This window comes from Gorilla gorilla, chromosome 23, assembly GCF_029281585.2.
Source record: "Gorilla gorilla gorilla isolate KB3781 chromosome 23, NHGRI_mGorGor1-v2.1_pri, whole genome shotgun sequence".
Lineage (NCBI taxonomy): Eukaryota > Metazoa > Chordata > Mammalia > Primates > Hominidae > Gorilla > Gorilla gorilla.
The window spans coordinates 20,948,219-20,966,942 of record NC_086018.1 but is presented as its reverse complement, the minus strand read 5'-3'; the positions used below and the strand labels follow the sequence as shown (position 1 = coordinate 20,966,942).

Below are 18,724 nucleotides of genomic sequence, written 5' to 3'. Positions count from 1 at the left end.
TGAAAAATTAGCCAGGCATGGTGGCAGGCACCTGTAGTCCCAGCTACTTGGGAGGCTGAGGCAGGAGAATGGCGTGAACCTGGGACATGGAGCTTGCAGTGAGCCGAGATCGTGCCACTGCACTCCAGCCTGGGCGACAGAGCGAGACTCTGTCTCAAAAAAAAAAAAAAAAAAGAAGTGGTGAACGTCGTGGGCATCTTTGTCTTGTTCCGGTCCTCAGGGGGAATGCTTTCAACTTTCCCCCATTCAGGATAATGTTGGCTGTGGGTTTGTCACAGATGGCTTTTATTACCTTAAGGTATGTCCCTTCTATGCCTATTTTGCTGAAGGGTTTTAATCATGAAGAAATGCTGGATTTTCTCAAATGCTTTTTCTGTATCTATTCAGATTATCGTGTGATTTTTGTTTTTAATTTTATTTATGTGATGTGTTTTTTTTAACTTTTATTTTAAGTTCAGGGATACGTGTGCAGGATGTGCAGGTTTGTTACATATGTAAATGTGTGTCACGAAAGTTTGTTGTACAGATTATTTCATCACCCACATATTAAGCCTAATATCAGTTATTTTTCCCGATCCTCCCCCTCCTCCCAACTTCTACCCTCCAGTAGGCCCCAAGCTCACAAATTCTAAGAGGAGTGGGGGACCACGCAGGCAAGTGTGGCCCACTTCAGTTGTGAAGTTAATTTGCTCAGCAACTGGCCAAAGCCTATAAGGATGGGTGATGTATTTTAGTAGATTTAGTAATACTATCTTCCCAAGCCCTAAAATGCTCAAATCCTGCCAGCTGAAAATGATGAGGAGGGACAGATAGGAACTCTGTGTGGCACTTGGTTATTAGCCTGGCTTCCATCCCTTAGTGGCAACTCTCTTGTATATGTGGGTTAAAGACCCTCAGCCTCAAGCCAAGCCTCCTCCATGAGGAGCCATCTCACTATTGACTGGCTAGTGCTGGGTATGGCCACCAGCCCAACTAAAACAAAATGTTGCTTTAAAACAAGTGTAAATCTCATACAACAGGCAAATGCAGAAGCAGCATGGTCTTGCAAGTGTAAAGAGGACAGTCGCAATTTCGCTGGACTTCAACCTGGGTAGAAGACATGAGGGAACTGTGTCACTGAATCATGGTAGAGTTCAAGGCCACTTGTAGACTATTGCATGTTACAGAAGGTGGCCTTTAGCTCCTAAGCAAAGGCCTCTGTTTCTCATTTCTTTCCTGTTCATCTTCTTGGTCATCCTTCTTCCGCAAGGGAAAAGAGCCCAAGCAAAAGGCAGTTTCAATATTAATCTGACTGAAGTTTTGTGCAGTTTATTATTATCCAGGTAATCAGGTGCAACCTGCTCTGCCTACCACCGGCCCCCCCCCCCCACCCCTGCTCTGTGTTTTCATTTAATAAATATTTCGGTCTACTCATTATGTGCTAGATTTTCTGGAGACCACAGAGTAAATGAGATAGAATCTTTATGTTGACAGCTAAGTTAGATTTAACATAACTGACAAAAATTAAAATTTCTGATTTCTTGTAAAAATATTTTGTATGTGTGAATGCATACTGAATGTAAAGTGGTTAACAAAAAAAATCACACTTGCACTCATGGAAGGCTTTTCATGAATTTGTCAATTTCTATTTTTTTATGTTTCTCCACTTCACTGGATAATGCGTATCTGAACCTGGAAACTGATTCCCACTGCAGAAAGTGTTCTGAGTCATGTCCCTCGGCTTCACTAGTGCAGGTCCACCCGGGAGGATGGCCTGGCATCAGCTCAGCCCATGCTGTGATCAGCCACCTCCATGCACCCACACCAAGCAAGCCCCTGGGTGATTCACCACCAGGGCACTGACCTTTACTCTGTGTTCTCCTAGTTCCCTGTGAGGACGCTGTACATGACATCGCTAACGAGGACGCTGTACATGACATCGCTAAGGAGGACGCTGTACATGACGTCGCTAATGAGGATGCTGTATAGGACATCGCTAATGAGGACGCTATATGTGACATCGCTAATGAGCTGTACAAAACATCTGTAATGAGGATGCTGTACATAACATCGCTAATGAGGACACTGTACATGACATCGCTAACGAGGACGCTGTATACGACATCACTAATGAGGACGCGCTGTATACAAGATCACTAATGAGGACGCTGTATACGAGATCACTAATGAGGACGCGCCGTATACAAGATCACTAATGAGGAGGCTGTACGCAACATCGCTAATGAGGACACTGTACATGACATCTCTATTGACGCTGTATAGGAGATCGCTAATGAGGACGCTGTGTACAACACTGCTAATGAGGACGCTGTACACGACATCTCTATTGAGGACGCTGTATATGACATCGCTAGTGAGGACGCTGTGTACGACATCGCTAATGAGGACGCTATACGTGACATCGCTAATGAGGACGCTGTATATGACATCACTAATGAGGACGCTCTATACGAGATCACTATTGAGGACGCTGTATACGACATCAGTAATGACGCTGTATACGAGATCACTAATGAGGACGCTGTTTTCGGATCTCTAATGAGGACGCGCTGTATACAAGATCACTAATGAGGACGCTGTACGCAACATCGCTAAAGAGGACACTGTACACGACATCTCCATTGAGGACGCTGTGTATGAGATCGTTAATGAGGACACTGTACACGACATTGCTAATGAGGATGCTGTATACGACATCGCTAATCAGGATACTGTACAAGACCTCTTTGAAAAAGAAGAGGCTGCCAAGGTAAGACACTTTCCTTTGTCTTGAACAGAAATGTTACTTTCCTGGCTTCTTTCCAATCAGATGTAGACATGAACATCTGCCAATGTGCATTATCGATGTCATCTGCAATTTAATCAAATGTAGACATGAACATCTGCCAACGTGGATTATTTATGACATCTGCAATTGCCTTGGTGTGGTGCTATTGATTGGAAGCCTCTCACCAACCCATGCCGGGCACACTGGGGCGTGGTAGATGGCAGCATCCACGATCCACTGCAATGCAGAGGTGTTTCCCTCCACAGCAGTTTTCCCCTGTGGGTTAAGAGTTATGAAACTGCCAATCTAAATACACTTTAAAGATAAATTCTGTGGGAAAAGGTCTTGTCTTTTCCACAGGTGTCCTCCGTGCTAGTTTTGGGGGACTTCGATCTTTGACTCAATCACTATACCCCTTCTAATTTTCTCAAGTTGTTGAGAGAATATCAGATCTGTGTGACGTGCATGGCAACATTTCACCCTCCTAATGTTTTCTTTTCTATAATTGCAGGAGCCATTGACACTGGAGAATGGTACGTACCCTGAAATAACTCACTTCCTGAGGGAAAAACATTGTCTCTAGGGCACAGAAACCTGATTCTGGGCTCCTTTTGGGAAGGAGGATTTGGGGTCTGGTGAGAGCAAATGATTTTGCAAGTATAAAACAATGTCCAGAGAGGCTGTAGGGATGTCTGTGAAGCAGAGGAAACATCAGGGGATCCTGTGTGAAGCACCATGGCTTCAGCTGGGGTGGGAGGAGTGGATGGGCCTCTCTCTAATGACTTATCCTGATGTTTGTGTTTCTAAAGATTTGATTGTGGAGAGCATATCTGATGACGAGGATTTTGCAGGTAGGTAACTGCTTTCCACGTAAGAGCCAATGGGAGAGAGTTCCCAGGGGCCTTCGGGGTATCCATGCTGCTTGGGAGGTTGAGGGAGGAGGCATGAAATCAAAACAAAAAAGGAAATATGTGTCAAATTGGATTTGGTCTTTTCCAGGTTTATTGGCATAATAGTAAGAACTGTCTCTCTGGGCTATGAGGGTGCTGTGTTATTTAAAGGTGGTCTTTCCCGGAACACCTGGCCTTTTCTTTTCTGCCTCTGCCAAATATCACAGCCTTTGGGTTGGATTAGTCAGCACCCCTTGGGATTGTGCAGAAGAGGTTTGGGGTTGCATTGAGTGTCACCTGTGGTGAACAGAATCTGAGGGACACAACTCTCTCACAGGCACTTACTTGATCCTGGAGAAAAAGTTCTCCTGGTGTGTGCCCAGGGGTGCAGGAGAAATTGACAGTCGGCCTCTAAACTTTTAGGACTTTAAAAAGCACTCATATTTCCATCCTTGCTGTTGACTCCTAGCTTAAAGGGAGCTCCCGGGGTGAGTGACGGAGGCGGGATCGGACCCTGGCAGTTTGACGGCAACACCTGTGTTCCTCTGCACTGAGCCATGGATGGCATTACACACCTTGGTGAGAATCAGGAATTGAGGCTAATCACATCTGAAATTGAGATGGGCCTTGAGTCATATAAATAGTTTGGAAAAGATGCATTTTATTACCCTATTGAAAGAAACCATTTATGGCCAGGTGCGAAGACCTGTAATCCCAGCACTTTGGGAGGCTGAGACGGGCAGATCACAAGGTCAGGAGATCGAGACCATCCTGGCTAACACAGTGAAACCCCTTCTCCACTAAAAAAAAAAAAAAAAAATTAGCCAGGCGTGGTGGCAGGTGCCTGTAGTCCCAGCTACTCGGGAGGGTGAGGCAGGAGAGTGGCATGAACCTGGGCGGCGGAACTTGCAGTGAGCCGAGATCATGCCACTGCACTCCAGCCTGGGCAACAGAGCGAGACTCCATCTAAAAAAAAAAAAAAGAAAGAAAGAAACCATTTATTTCTCACTCCAGCAGGATAAATGGTTTTCAGTATCCACTTAACTGCTCATTGACTCTTACTGTAGATGAGGAGGTGGCCAGTAGCCCCTGCCCCCCGTTGTAGGCCCAAGGTAACCAGCAATTGACTGGATATAATGGAAGAGTGGTGCTTTTGGAGGTATCTGTATTAATGGGACCCACATGATGTGGGTGAAAGCTATTAGGGTGAGAAAAAACCTGGGAGCACAGTGAAATATTTTAATATTAAACAAAACATTATTGAATTCTCCATTGTACTTTAGTAGTTGAAGTCATTCTTGTGGTCATCACTGCCCTTCCCAAACATAACAAGCTACTTAATATCACATGGACCCGTGCCTTGAGGAATGATGATCAGTTTGTAAAATGACAATAAAACAATTGTTTGCCTCTGTAAGCCACAATATTTCATCCATATATTTCAATTTCCATGTGTAAGTATAGTTCAAATGTCAGAAATTTATTATTATCTAGTAGAATATGCATGGTATATATCAATGAGCAATAATTATCATACTATTTCTATTAACAATTATTTGTATGATGAAAAAAGCAGACTCCCATTCTTGGATTTTTCTCAGTTTGCACACATTAGCACGATAGGGCCATGTCCACATGATAGGTGCCAGCAGGAGGCCAGGACCAGAGGCTTTTCTTGTTAGCTAAGATTTCTAAATGTATTACATATTCATGGTTAGAAATAACTCTAAATATCATAAAAGGTTAGCAAGGAAGTTTCCCTTCCACTCTGAACTTCCAAATACCAAGTCAACATTTTTGCTTGCATATCATTTCTACAATCTATGTGCAAATAGAAGCATGCGCCTGGAATGCATGCTGATGCATGATCGTGTTTACACAAAGTCCTCTGCCCCTCTGCACATATCACTGGGCAATGCACCTTAGTTATCATTCCACATTTTCAAATGTAAATCCACTGTATTGTTTCAGAGCTATAAAGTACTGCACCCTATGACTATTCCCAAAATTACTTAAGCACCCATTATGGGTATCCATTTGTTCTGTTTCCAGTCTTGCTTTTACAACCAATGCTGTAGTGAATAGCACTATGTTGAGTAGAAGTGGTGAATGTGGGCATCTTTGTCTTGTTCCAGTCCTCAGGGGGAATGCTTTCAACTCTCTCCCATTCAGGATAATGTTGGCTGTGGGTTTGTCACAGATGGCTTTTATTACCTTAAGGTATGTCCCTTCTATGCCGATTTTGCTGAAGGATTTTAATCATAAAGAAATGCTGGATTTTCTCAAATGTTTTTTCTGAATCTATTCAGATTATCATATGAGTGTTTGTTTTTAATTGTATTTATGTGATGTATCACATTTATTGACTTGCATGTGTTAAACCATCCCTGTATCCCTGGTATGAAGCCCACTTGATCATGGTGGATTATCTTTTTGATATGCTGTTGGATTCAGTTAGCTTGGATGTAGCATTTCTTATTATTCCATCTGTGGAATGTATTGGTTTAAGTAATGAAAACATGTTCTAGCTTCACTGCTTCACAACTTATGTTTCTTTAACAGCCTTCCCAATAGGGCAGCATAAAAGCAGGAGCCTTGCTAGTCTCCCCTTAACCTGGAATCCCCCCTTCTCCACAGCTCACTCGCTGGACAGGATAGACTGGGCGCCCAGGCCTCAAGGTAAGGACACACTCTGTCACCTAGAAGTCCAGTGTCTGGGAAGGCCAACCTTGGAGGGGCACTGCCAGCTTTACAGTGACAGAGGTGTTGGGAGGGACTGACCACCAATGCATAAGGCTGTGCTTTGTTGGTGATGTAAAGGATTATTTCTCAAATTTTTGGGGAGGGACAATCTCAAGGCCTCCCCTGGTCCTGGTGCTGGCTCTGCACAAAGGCAGTAAGACAGGGATGCTGGTAAGGCCTGACCTGTTGCGGTGCTGGGGAGGAAGGTGCTGGGCTGAAATTCAGGAGGCTGAGGATGCAGCAGTCCCATAGGAGGTACATGACCTTCAGGATACATTTTCTTCATTGATGATCAATGGAAGTGAGAAATCACTGGCTATTTTTTCTATCCTTGGAATCTACTCTCTACTGCTCATGCTGTTCCTGTCTTTTGGGGAAGATGGAGGCTCAATCAGTGTGCGCTGCACTGAGTGGAAGGAAGGAGAGCTGCGACAAAAATTAAGGGAGGATGAGAGACAGGGGGGCCCTTCATCCAGGTGCTTGCAGAGTCTTCCTGAGGAGGAAAGCCCCGTGGCTCCCTGGGGAAGGAGCAGGGAGGGCTGCATGACTCCCACAATGAAGGGTGTGGTATGTCTGAGGACACCCAGGCTGGTCTGTTAAGAGTCAGTGGCAGAGTGTGAAGCAGCAAGGCCAGGAGGGTGGCTGGAGGCCAGGCTCTGAGTCATTCTGCATGTGATGGAAACAGCCGGAGCCCAGTGGGCTTGGAGGTACAGGACGCGGTGGCTGATGACAGAACAATGTGGAGAGAGGCGTCATTTGTCAAATCCTTACTTTGTTCTGGGCATTGTGCTAAACGTGGCCCATCCCATTTAGGGGCCGAAAGTTGCAGAGGTTTAGGAAGCTTGCCCATGATACCGGAGCCCCCATCGCCTGCCCTAGGGCTGTCCCCCTTCTCACCCAGCCACCACCTGTTTCGGGGCAATACACAGAAGTGGTAACCTCTTATGGATAGGCAAGTACATTCTGCTGTTTTTGTTATTCACAGAAAAAAACACTGGCTCGTGTGGGTTGGGAAGGTGACATACCAGAAGCATTTCATCTGGTTATTTCTATTAACGTGAATCCTATAGTATTGAAATGCATAGGTTAGCATTTTTGGCCAATTTACTCAGCATTCTGGGTTAAAGGCTTTTATTTAATTAATTAATTGGTTTATTTTTGAGATGGAGTTTCACTCTTGTTGCCCAAGCTGGAGTGCAACAGTACTATCTCGGCTCACTGCAACCTCCACCTCCCAGGTTCAAGCGAGTCTCCTGCCCTCTGCCTCCTAAGTAGCTGTGATTATAGGCTCATGCCACCATACCCGGCTAATTTTTTGTATTTTTGGTAGAAATGAGGGTTCACCATGTTGGTCAGGCTGGTCTCGAACTCCTGACCTCAGGTGATCCGCCCATCTTGGCCTACCAAAGTACTGGGATTATGGGCATGAATCACCACGCCTGGTGTAAAGGCTTTTAAAACTCACTTGTATAAGTTGACTTAGTTTTCTTTAACCTTGTAGAAAAATACAAAATGGCAATCTCTTTTATCACACAAATAATGTCTTTTTAATAGTGATTTTTTTCTAATTGATATATTATGTACTTTTCATTCACTAATTATTAATTGCTTACATTTGAAGGGTTTTATGAATTAATATTTACTTGCATAGATGAAGATGACTAGTTATAGGCATTTTTACTAACCAATACTCATTAAGCATAGCATGGACTCATGTGATGTCAAGGAGCTATTTTATTTGGTAAAAGGAAAAAGCCCAAGAATGAATGCAAGAACTGAAACAGTGGAGACACCTAGAATGACTTGTCTAAGATCTAAATCATTTTGTTGTCTTCCCAGTGTACTTATTATCCTGATCATTGTCATCAGCATTGATTTGGTCATTTTAGCACAGATTTCTCAAAATGGGTAACTCCATAACAGTTGGAAGCTTATGAATTCATATAATTTGTAAGAGGACAATTTGGGAGTACCTATTTTAAAATTCTAATAACCTGGTAATTTCATCCATGTCTAGAGTATTTTATGTAAAATATTTCCACAATTAGGAGAAATATGTGCATGGGGATTTTCTATGTAGCAGTGTTTTAATAGAATAGAAAATTGGGACAAACCAAATTTCCATCACAAAGGAAATAGTAATACACTGAATAATAATACAGCAAATATTATGCAGGCTTTAAAGATCAAAAAGGAGCTCAACTTCGGACTTCCGATGATGGTGTTGAAGTAGGTCACAGCTGGTTTACATTTGATTTTCATGTGGGAACTCTGGAAGTCTGCCTTAGTGATTTTACATGTAGCTAAATTTAGCTAATGACAAGCTGTTCGAAGTATGGCAAAATGGAACTTTAAAACAGTATCTTGTCAACAACCAAGAGGACCTGTTTCACATAAAGCCCACGCATTCATCTGCCTGTCCATCATTCTGTCTGTCCATCATTCTGTCTGCCCACACGGGCAGCATTTGTTAGTGGAACTGAGTGCCCACTGTCGAGCTGACAAGCCCATAACCTCCCTGCTCCTAGTCACACATTAATTCTTCGACAAATCCCTTTTGATAGATTGTGATTAAGCTTAGCTGCTATTTCCAATTGCTTCCCCAAACGTACTTCTCACTGTTCTCCCATCACACCCTCCAGCCCATCCATGCGGGGATCCTTTGCTTTTCCCACCTTACACCAAACTCCCTATTTTTACTCCCACTTTTACCTCCTCTCCAAGACAAAACAAACAAAACTAGCATTTTAAAACTTAGTTGTAATCTTTCTTCCTTCATGAAAATTTCTCCAACAGCCACTCCCATGGCCCTGTGTGTTCCGGATTTTTTTAAATATTGGCTATAAGGTTGAGCAAGTCAGGATATGCTTTTTTGGGGTGCACACTGTTTTGTTTGTATTGATTCTTCCTATTGGAGGCGTGGTCATTGCCTTCTCCTCTGGGGAGTTTATGCCAGTGCTCTTCAATAAGATTGGCAGGCAATTTTTCTTTTTGTACTTAATTTTTTGTATGGTATTGAGATAATATTCTCATCAGATTAATTGAAAGTAGCCCCCTTCATTAATTTTATGGAAATATTTTAATCGGATTAGAATGACAACGCCACTGTAATTTTGGATTTAGCCAATAATACTATTAGGGCTCTGTGTGTGAGAGAGAAAAAGAGAGAAAGGGAAAGAAAGAGACAAAGACCGATACTTCTTAACTACTGATTAAATTTACATAGAAGCTACTGAACTATTCAGGATTTTTATTTCTCCATGAGTTCATTTTAGAAAATTATACTTTCTAGGATTTTGTCTACTTTGTACACATTTTAAAATGTCTTGGCATGATATCCATATTCATATATGTTTACATACATAATGAATACATATGTAGATTTGAATACATATATTTATTCATAATATCCACTGATTGTTTTGTAATCTCTGCTACTTCTGTGGTTATGTCTTCCTATGAATTTCTGATATGAATTTTGATTATTTCCCTTTTTTCTTGATAAATCTCACTAATGACTTTTGTATTAGACTTTTCTGGAAAACAACTGTTGGCTTTGTTACTTCTCCCTAGTATTGTCCTTATTTTCTATTTCATCAATTTCTCTTCTCACCTGTTATCCTTCCATTACATTATCTGCATTTATTCTGATGTTACTTTTTTCTAACTTGAGTTGTATGCTTAATCAACTTTCAGCCTTTCTGAGTTTCCAGTGTAAACAACTAAGCTTATAGATTGCTCTCACATAATGCTTTTTGCTGCATCTCACAATTTTCAGTTTGCACACATTTTATTATTTATTCATAAGAATTATCCAATTGCATTATGATTTTTATTGACATTCAAGTTTAGAAGTATGCTCTACATTTTCTAATGTTGCAACCAATGGTCTTGTGCACCAGTCTTTTCAATTTTTGCCAGTCTCCTTTAGGATAGATTTTAAGATACCGGATTGTAGGTCAAAGTGTTACTGCTTTGCAACTTTGCTAAATGTTGCCAAATTCCTCTCCACAGGTGCCTAATGGGGCTTTCTTAGCAACAGCGTGTGTACAGCCACACTGCCATAGTTACATGTGAAACTTCTAAAATTTTGTCTCTAAAGTGGTATTGAGGTGATTTTTTAAATTTTTTCAATGAGATTAAAAGCCATTCCTGTTTTTTTCCTTTATATTGTTTGTTCACGTCTCTAACATGCTTACATGTGATTGTTGGTAGTCTTCTTCCCTATATTTAGAGACTTGTTATATTTTAAGTATATTAAAACCTTTGTGATATGCCTGGCCATGTTTTTTTTCCTGTTTACCATGTATCTTTTGTACTTTTTTAAATTGAACTTCATGTCACACTGAGGTTTTCTATTTTTATGTAATAAAACATTATAATTTCATTGTGTTCTCTGGGGTGGTTCTACCACTTTCAAGGCTGCTGTTGACTTTCTACAGTAATATGTGTGGCATTGATGACGAGCAGCCAGTGTCTCCCATGTTTTGTAATAATTGATCTTTCTCTGTTTCAGATAACCCTGAGAAATATATTGACTGTCTCCACAGGGCTTATGATTTCTTCTCGGGTTTGAAAAATGCCCCCATATGAGGAAGACGGGGCTGCCACATTGACGGAGCAGCTGCGGGACACACCCAAGAAACCTCCTGGAGAACACAGGGGACATTCACGGCTGGAGGCTTCATCTATGGCCGGGGTTTTCATCCATGAGCTGGGGACTTCATCCATGGGCTGAGGACTTCATCCATGACTGGAGACTTCATCCGTGACTGCGGGCTTCATCCATGGGCTGGGGGCTTCATCCATGGGCTGGGGCCTTCATCCATGACTGGGGGCTTCATCCACGGGCTGGGGGCTTCATCCACGGGCTGGGGCTTCATCCATGACTGGGGACTTCATCCACGACTGGAGACTTCATCCATAGGCTGGGGGCTTCTTCTACAGCTGGAGACTTCATCCACAGCAGGGGCTTCATCCTTGGCTGGTTTGCCCGATCTGTATCTGAGCCACAGATACAGATTATTAAACAGATAATAATTTTTTGACTTCCACTTTTATCATTTTTGTTTTTTACCGTTTTTGTTTCAAAAGTTGTTTGTTGATAATTTAATGAAACAACTATACCAGAATTATCCCCTTTTAATTATTTCCTTGTGTCAATATAGAAAGAGTGAATTTAAGGAAACACTGAGATGCCCCTGTCCATGTTTGTGAATGGGAGTGTTGGATCTAAAGCCTTTCTCTGGTAGGTCTCCAGAAGATTGCCCTGCCTTACGCTTGCCGTCTGTGGGTTCCAGAGGCTTCCATTTGAAAGGAGCCTCTCTCCCCACTCTGCCTCAACCCACACCAGCTCTCCCGTAACCCACTGACTTTGTAAATGCTTTCTTCCACCTGGACCTCATTGAATTCAAGACTTTGGAAAATAGTCAAAAATTCTAAAAAGGTGGGAGTGGGTGTGATCTGGAAATCCCTGCTGTAATATTTTTAATGGAATCTACTGGAAACTATTAGTTTATGTTTTAAATAAAACCATCCCTTAGCACTAGAATATCAAGCCATTCATTTTTTAGCAGAACTTTGAGATATAATTTAAATACCATAAATTTCACCCACACACAGTGTACAATTCAATGGTTTCTAATATATTCACAGAGGTCTGCAAAAATTACAATTTAATTTTAGACATTAATATCATTTATTGACATCCTTACATGCATAGATGTAGATATATGTAATTTTAATATCATCTTGAATATTATAGTATTTAACATTGTACTATGATAATATCTGTGTTTTTACATTGCTGTTTTATTTTGTTATTCTGAATGACGATGATCTCCAGGTACCTTTACACAGGTTTAAAATACACCTTTTTACAACTCGAGAAATTAAATTGTTTCTAGTAAATCACATAAGAAACACATATGCTATTGTTATAAAAATTCAAATACTGCTTAGGTCTATGGAATGTATTTCTATGGCCCTGGAGAGATGGGCACAGAGGGCAGTCTCCCCTCGATGCACCCTTATCTGTGAGGACAGTCCCCCCAGCCCCTGTGCCTCCATCCGGGTTCCATCAGCAAAGGGAAGCCCCAGAGCTGGGGCCCGGCCTTGAGGCAGAGCTGGAAGCTGCTACGCGGAGGGGCCTCAGCCCATGGTGGTGGGGAGGGCACCCCAGCCACCCTTGGTCCCAGCTGCCACCTGTGCACTCCCTGAGCGGAGATGCCTGACTCACCCTAACGTTGTCCGGTCTGCAGATGGCGGCGGCTGCTGAGGGAGCTCCTTCCCCTCCTCCCGCCTACCCTGCTAGGGCTAGGCCACAGATACACAGGGCGAGTGGGAGTGTCTAGGGGAGAAGATTTTATTTCACAAGGTGAGGAGCCCGGGCTGGTGGCCGACGCCCACACACCAGGCTCCGGGACGCATGGGGTCTGCGCGTGGGGAGGGTGCTGGCCACCCCAGCAGGAAGCCCGACGTAGGTCCCAGCGTGTCTGTCAGTCATGCCGCTGCCCTGTGGGGCTGGAGAGGCAGGACGTGCACCCAGCCTGTGGCTGGCGGGGCAGGGGACCTGCAGGTCAGGCCAAGCAGAGTGGCTCCGGCTATGTCCCCGAGGCTGCAGGCTACGCCACGGTCTGGCGGCTGAAGAGCTCGAGGGTGAGCGAGCTGAGGAAGGCAGGGATGCTGTCCTGGCGCCGCAGGTGCACCTCGATGAGCTCGCCCACCGTGTGCGAGAACTCTTGTCTCCTGTAGCTGCATCTTGGAACCCGAGGGGCTGGTGGCCTGCGGGGCGGTCAAGAGACAAGACGGCGGTCAGCCCGAAGGCCTCTCCCTCTCCCCTCCCTCCCTACACAGCCCCTCCAGCCATGGGGGCTTCCCTCAGTCTGAGGACCTGGACAGGGGTAGATGCGTCCTCAACCCTGCCAGGCCTTATTCCAGGTCACCTAAAGGGACTGAATTAACCCAGGGCAAGGTCTCTGTTGTCTACACTGTCATCTACACAGGCAGCTGGGGGTCCCAGGCACTGCGGGGTGTGCCCACCCGAGGGGCTGCCACCTTGCTCCTTCCTCCACCTGGGGGGCTCCAGCACCTGTGCCCCCACCTGTGACAGGCCCCAGTGCCACTCTTCACTGAGGCTGGAGGACCCCACGCCCTGGGCAAGTCCTGTAACGCCTTCCACACTGCCTGGGCCCCATGACCTAGTTTCCCCACTTGTGCAGGGGGGCGCTGGGGGCCTAGGGGGAGTCTGGCTCTGTGGATTCTGCAGCCCAGAGGGCGGCCTCCTGTAACTGGAGAACGGGCAAGGAGGAGCTTCCAGACAGCGCTGCAGGCCCCAGGGGACACAGGGCAGGAGGCACAGGGTTCAGGTCACACAGCAGGTCTGAGCAAGCTGCTGTGCCACAGTCCTGGGCTGTGTGGGGAGTGGACAGAGGCCCTTCTGAGCTGCCCCCGAGAGCCAGCCCCACCCCGGTCAGCACCCACACAGCCCCAGGTCAGGCAGGACACAAACCCAGCCCACCACAAAGCTCCCTCTCAAACCACGTCCCTGAAAAGTCCTGTACCCAGAATATGCCCAGAACTCCCACAACTCCACCATGAAGAGGAAAGGGCCAATTAAACAAGGGGCCCTTGAACATTTCTCCAGAGAAGAGCCACACACGGCCAATGAGCTCATGCCAGGACGCCGGGCACCGGGGAAACGTGAACCGCAACTGAGCGCGACACGGACCCGCCTCGCGCCGACGGCCACTGAGAGCAAACACCATGAGCTGCTGGTTCGAGGGGAATCAGACCCTCCGCGTCGCTGGCAGGAGCGTGTGTGATGCGGCCACTGCAAACAGCCGGCGGCTCCTCAAAGAGCTGAACGCAGAGTCCATGGGCCCAGCGCACGCCCGGGCGCGCAGCCAGGGGGTCTGAGCGCTGTCCACACACGGACCTCGGCACGAACGTCCACGGCAACACGATCCCATCACTAACAGATGGAACGCGGAACCAGCCCTCAACCGCCGGAGGGAGAGACAAAACCGGGTTTACCCGTCAACACCGCTTCGTACAGCCAAACTCTGAGACACGCTGCCACGCGGGCAAAGCCCAAAACATGCCCAGCCAGTCACAGAGACCTGTCGACACAACTCCGTGCCCAGGGGATGTCCTGGAGGGGCACGTCAGGGCTCAGGGCCAGTGGAAAGGTGCCACGGTTAGACTGGTCGCGGCTGCGCACCGAATGTGCTGGGAAGAACGGAACGGTAGACTAATGGAACGCTAGACTTGAGGGGGAGCTGCATGTGTGTGCATCAGAGCTCTGGAAACCGTTTTGGAAAGCACTCCCTCCGCCCGGCAGCCCTCTGGGAACCCTCCCCAGGAGCCACAGGGCGGTCTGGCTCCATCCAGCTTGGTCCTGGCAGCTCCCCTGTCCACCGGAGCATGCCTGGGCTGGGCCCCGCCCTGATGGTGTCGCCCCTCCCCTCACCACCTTTGGAGCACGTGCTGCCCCCGAGGCCCTGCGGCCTGACCTGTTCCTGCACCTCCTCTGTTTCTCAGGAGCCGTCCCCGTGCCCTCCGCCTGCCCTCCCCCTGTTTCTGCTGCCTTAGTACATTTGGCCTTGTCATAGTTCAACACAAACCATTTTTAAACAAAAACAAGAGAAACCACTCTGACCTTTTACTGAGAAAATCCTTTCATTTCTGCCTTCTGCTCTTGATTCTGAATTTCTCCCCCTAAATGTCAGAGGGGCTGATTCTCCTGCAGCTGCCGGGCAGGGGTGGGAGGCAGTGTGGGAAGAAGTCTCCTTAGCCGGCCCTTCGCCCTCCTCCCAACCCAGGGCTGGCAACCTGGCTGGGCCTGGGGCACTGTGGTGCAGACTCTGGCCAGGCTGGACCAAAGAATAGCTGTTATCCAGGCACCCGCCTTCCCCGGCCCTCAGAGGCTGGCAGGCTTTGGGAGCCTGGCCGTTCATTTCTAAAAATATTTTTTTTTAGAGACGAGTCTCACTCTGTCACCCAGGCTGGAGTGCAGTGGCCTGATGATGGGTCACTCAGCCTCGAGCTCCTGGGCTCAAGTGATCCACCTCAGCCTCCTGAGCAGTTGGAATGACAGGCATGTGCCAGCACACCTGGCTAATTTTTAAATTTTTTGAGAGATAGATAGACTTTAGCTATGTTGCCCAGGCTGGTCTCAAACTCCTGGCCTGACGTGATCCTCCTGCATCAGCTTCCCACGACGTGAGGATTACAGGCGTGAGCTCTGATCATTCTTTATTTGAAACAGGTGCACCCCGCCAGCGTCAGCAAGACAGCTGCTCCCAATGGTAGGCCGGGCCACCCACTCACGGCTCCTACAGCACCTCCTCTCTGCTGGCCTCAGGCGGCTCTGGAAGAATGACGCCCTAAGATACCGCACTGCCCTCCAGGTGGGGGTGGGGGTGGACGGAGACAGGCAGGAGTGACCAGTGCTACTCTCCCAGCTCAAACTCCACACGAAGGCAGACCCAGCGTTTGCAAAACACCAGCCCCCTGTGAACAAGTCAACCTGCCGTGCAGCCCACCTCTGACTCCGTTTCCCCCAGCATACCCAGCCACATTGGGAGGCTCCACCTCGGTCCAACACTCCGGCATTAGCAGGACCTGCTGAATGAGTGGCATGGGGCCCATCCATCTCTGCCATCTCTACTCAGCCCTCTGCCATGTTCAAATATCACACAGTCCCCAGGTACCTCGTAAATCACTGTAATTAGGGGCTGCTCACTTAAAATTAGAGCACAATTTTTTAAAAAGCAAATTGCCAGTAAGACACGGTGGCTGTGGCTGGAAATATTTATGAGGCTGCCTGCGCGCAGGCTCTGGCTTCCTCTCCCTCTGTCTGGCCGGCCCGAGCTGCCACCTGTCTAATCTGCACACATAGTGGCCGTGTGGCTGGCAGGTGCCCTGGGGGAGACTGGGACACTCACTCTTAATGAAGACACTCGCGGCGTCCATTGTGGCCACTGCACTCTAGTCCAGACCCTGGCTGGCCTGGCCTGGGGCTCACCTGCCCCTCTGGAAGCAGAGAGGGCCTGCCCTGGAGGGCCGGGGACCTCTGCAGCACGTCCGTGGAACACGTGGGCCAGGGAGTGTGTGCCCGGCCCCCATTCCAGCTCTGCCACGTGAGCAGTGCTCACACGGTGCCTAGGGCTGAGGGGTCTTACTAAGCGCTGGTCCCACCATCCCGAGTCGAGCCCCATGGTGTCCCAGCAGGCACGGACAAGAGGCACGGAGTGAGGGAGGGGTGGGGGCTGACAAAGTGCTTGGAGAGCAGAGACAGCGCCTCTCTCCACACACCACCAACTGCAGGATGTGGTGGGGCTCGGAGGCCAAGGGGGAAGTGTGAGGGATTCCTGTCAAGAACAAGACCCCCTGCTGCTGAGGGTCCAAGAGAAACTCCATGAACGGGGAAACTTGAGGGGAGGAAGCTAGAGATGGAATCAAGGAAGCCCTGAATCCTGGCTCAAACAAGCAAAGCTGAAATAATGCAGTAGAATGAGAAGACACGCAGGAAATGGAAACAATGCTACTTTGAGATACTGGGAAGTTATGTGAATGCTGTTCATCTGTGGGGTGGCGTGAAGAGGTGGAGGCCACACCAGCGGACATCAAAACCAGAAACCAGTCAGAGAAAGACAACAGGAAAACTGTAAGTGCCTGGAAATTAAACAGCACACTTCTAAGTAATCCACGAGTCAAATGGGATGCCTCAAAGGAAATAAAAAAGAGAACAGAATGGAAACAAGAATACAGCATAATGAAATTTGCCAGACGCACCCAAGGCAGTGCTTAGAGGGAAACGGACAGCACTCAATGCCTGTATCAGGAAAGGAGAAAGATCTCAAATCGCTTCTCTAAATTCCTACTTCAAGAAACACAGGGAAAAACAAGCCCGAAGCAGGAGGAGGAAATAATAAAAGTAGGAATGAATAGGAAAACAAAAGACAGTTATTAAAACCAAAAACTGGTTCTTTAAAAAATAGCAATAAGGCCGGCCAGGAGCAGGGGCTCACGCCTGTAATCTTTGCACTTTGGGAGGCCAAGGTGAGAGGATCACTTGAGCCCTGGAGTTTGAGACCAGCCTGGACAACACAGTGAGACCCCATCTCTATAATCAATCAGCCAGGTGTGGTGGCATACACCTGTAGCCCCAGGTATGTGGGATCAGGTGGGCCTAGGAGTTTGAGGCTGTAGTGAGCTATGATCACACCACTGCACTCCAGCCTGGGCAACAGAGTGAAACCCTGTCTCAAAAATTTGTTAAAAAGACTAGCAACAATAAATTGATAAACCCCTCGCAAAACTGAAAAAGATTAAAAAGGGGGAACGCCTGTAATCCCAGCACTTTGGGAGGCCAAGGCAGGGCATCACGAGGTCAGGAGATCGAGACCATCCTGGCTAACACAGTGAAACCCCATCTCTACTAAAAATACAAAAAATTAGCCGGGTGTGGTGGTGGGTGCCTGTAGTCCCAGCTCCTTGGGAGGCTGAGGCAGGAGAATGGCATGAACCCAGGAGGCGGAGCTTGCAGTGAGCCGAGATCGTGCCACTGCACTCCAGCCTGAGCAACACAGCAAGACTCCATCTCAAAAAAAAAAGGGGGGGAGAGTGAAATGACCAATATCAGAAATGAAATGGAAATATTATAATAGATCCAGAAGCTATTAAAATAACAATAAAAAATACTACAACAAAACTTGATGCTCATAACGAACTGGACAGATTCCTCAAAAACCACATACTACCAAAACGTGCCAAGATAAAATAGCCTCGGTAGTCCTATAACCATTAAATAAATCGAGTTTGTTGTAATTAAAATGCTACTCAAAATCTCCAGTCCCAGATGGTTTCACTAGAAAGTTTTACCAAACATTAAATATGAATTAATACCAATTTTACACAATCCTTTTTCAGTTAACAAAAGACAGGGAAACACCTTTCCACTATTAACCTTGTACTGAAACCAACAAGGATGGTGCGCACAGACAGAAAAATAAGTATCAGTCTCTCATGAACTTAGATGCAAAAATACTCAACAAGTACTAACAAATGGAATCCAGCAATCTACGAAAAAGAGTATCACACCGTGACCAAGTGGTATTCAGTTTAGGTGTACAACGAAGGCTAGTTCAAATTTGAAAATCAATCAATGTTATTCACTCTATCAACAGGCTAAAGGAAAACAATGATATGATCCTATTGACACAGGCAAAGCATTTGACAAAATTTAATCTCCATTCCTGACAAGAACTCTTGCAAAGCAGGAATCAAGGGAAAGTCCTCCGACTTGGTAAAAAGCACCATG

The 18,724-nt window shown here is 46.5% G+C and overlaps 1 protein-coding gene across 7 annotated transcripts in view; it reads left to right on the top strand.

The window, feature by feature from the left end:
• LOC115931947 (uncharacterized) overlaps window positions 1–12,019 on the top strand; it is a 31,347-nt gene extending 19,328 nt beyond the window's left edge. For 2 of the 7 annotated variants that reach the window (XM_031005613.3, XM_055375110.2), the window contains 5 exons: window positions 1,865–2,749; window positions 3,279–3,300; window positions 3,577–3,618; window positions 4,127–4,236; window positions 10,950–12,018. In XM_031005613.3, the coding sequence (XP_030861473.2) occupies window positions 1,865–1,968 (104 nt within the window). In that variant the 3' untranslated portion in view covers window positions 1,969–2,749; window positions 3,279–3,300; window positions 3,577–3,618; window positions 4,127–4,236; window positions 10,950–12,018. Of the gene's footprint in view, window positions 1–1,864; window positions 2,750–3,278; window positions 3,301–3,576; window positions 3,619–4,126; window positions 4,237–5,792; window positions 5,878–6,294; window positions 6,337–10,915 lie in introns of all 7 variants that reach the window. The other 5 variants (XM_055375108.2, XM_055375109.2, XM_055375107.2 and 2 more) reach the window with 5 other exon arrangements.
• The last annotated feature ends 6,705 nt before the right edge of the window (window positions 12,020–18,724 follow it).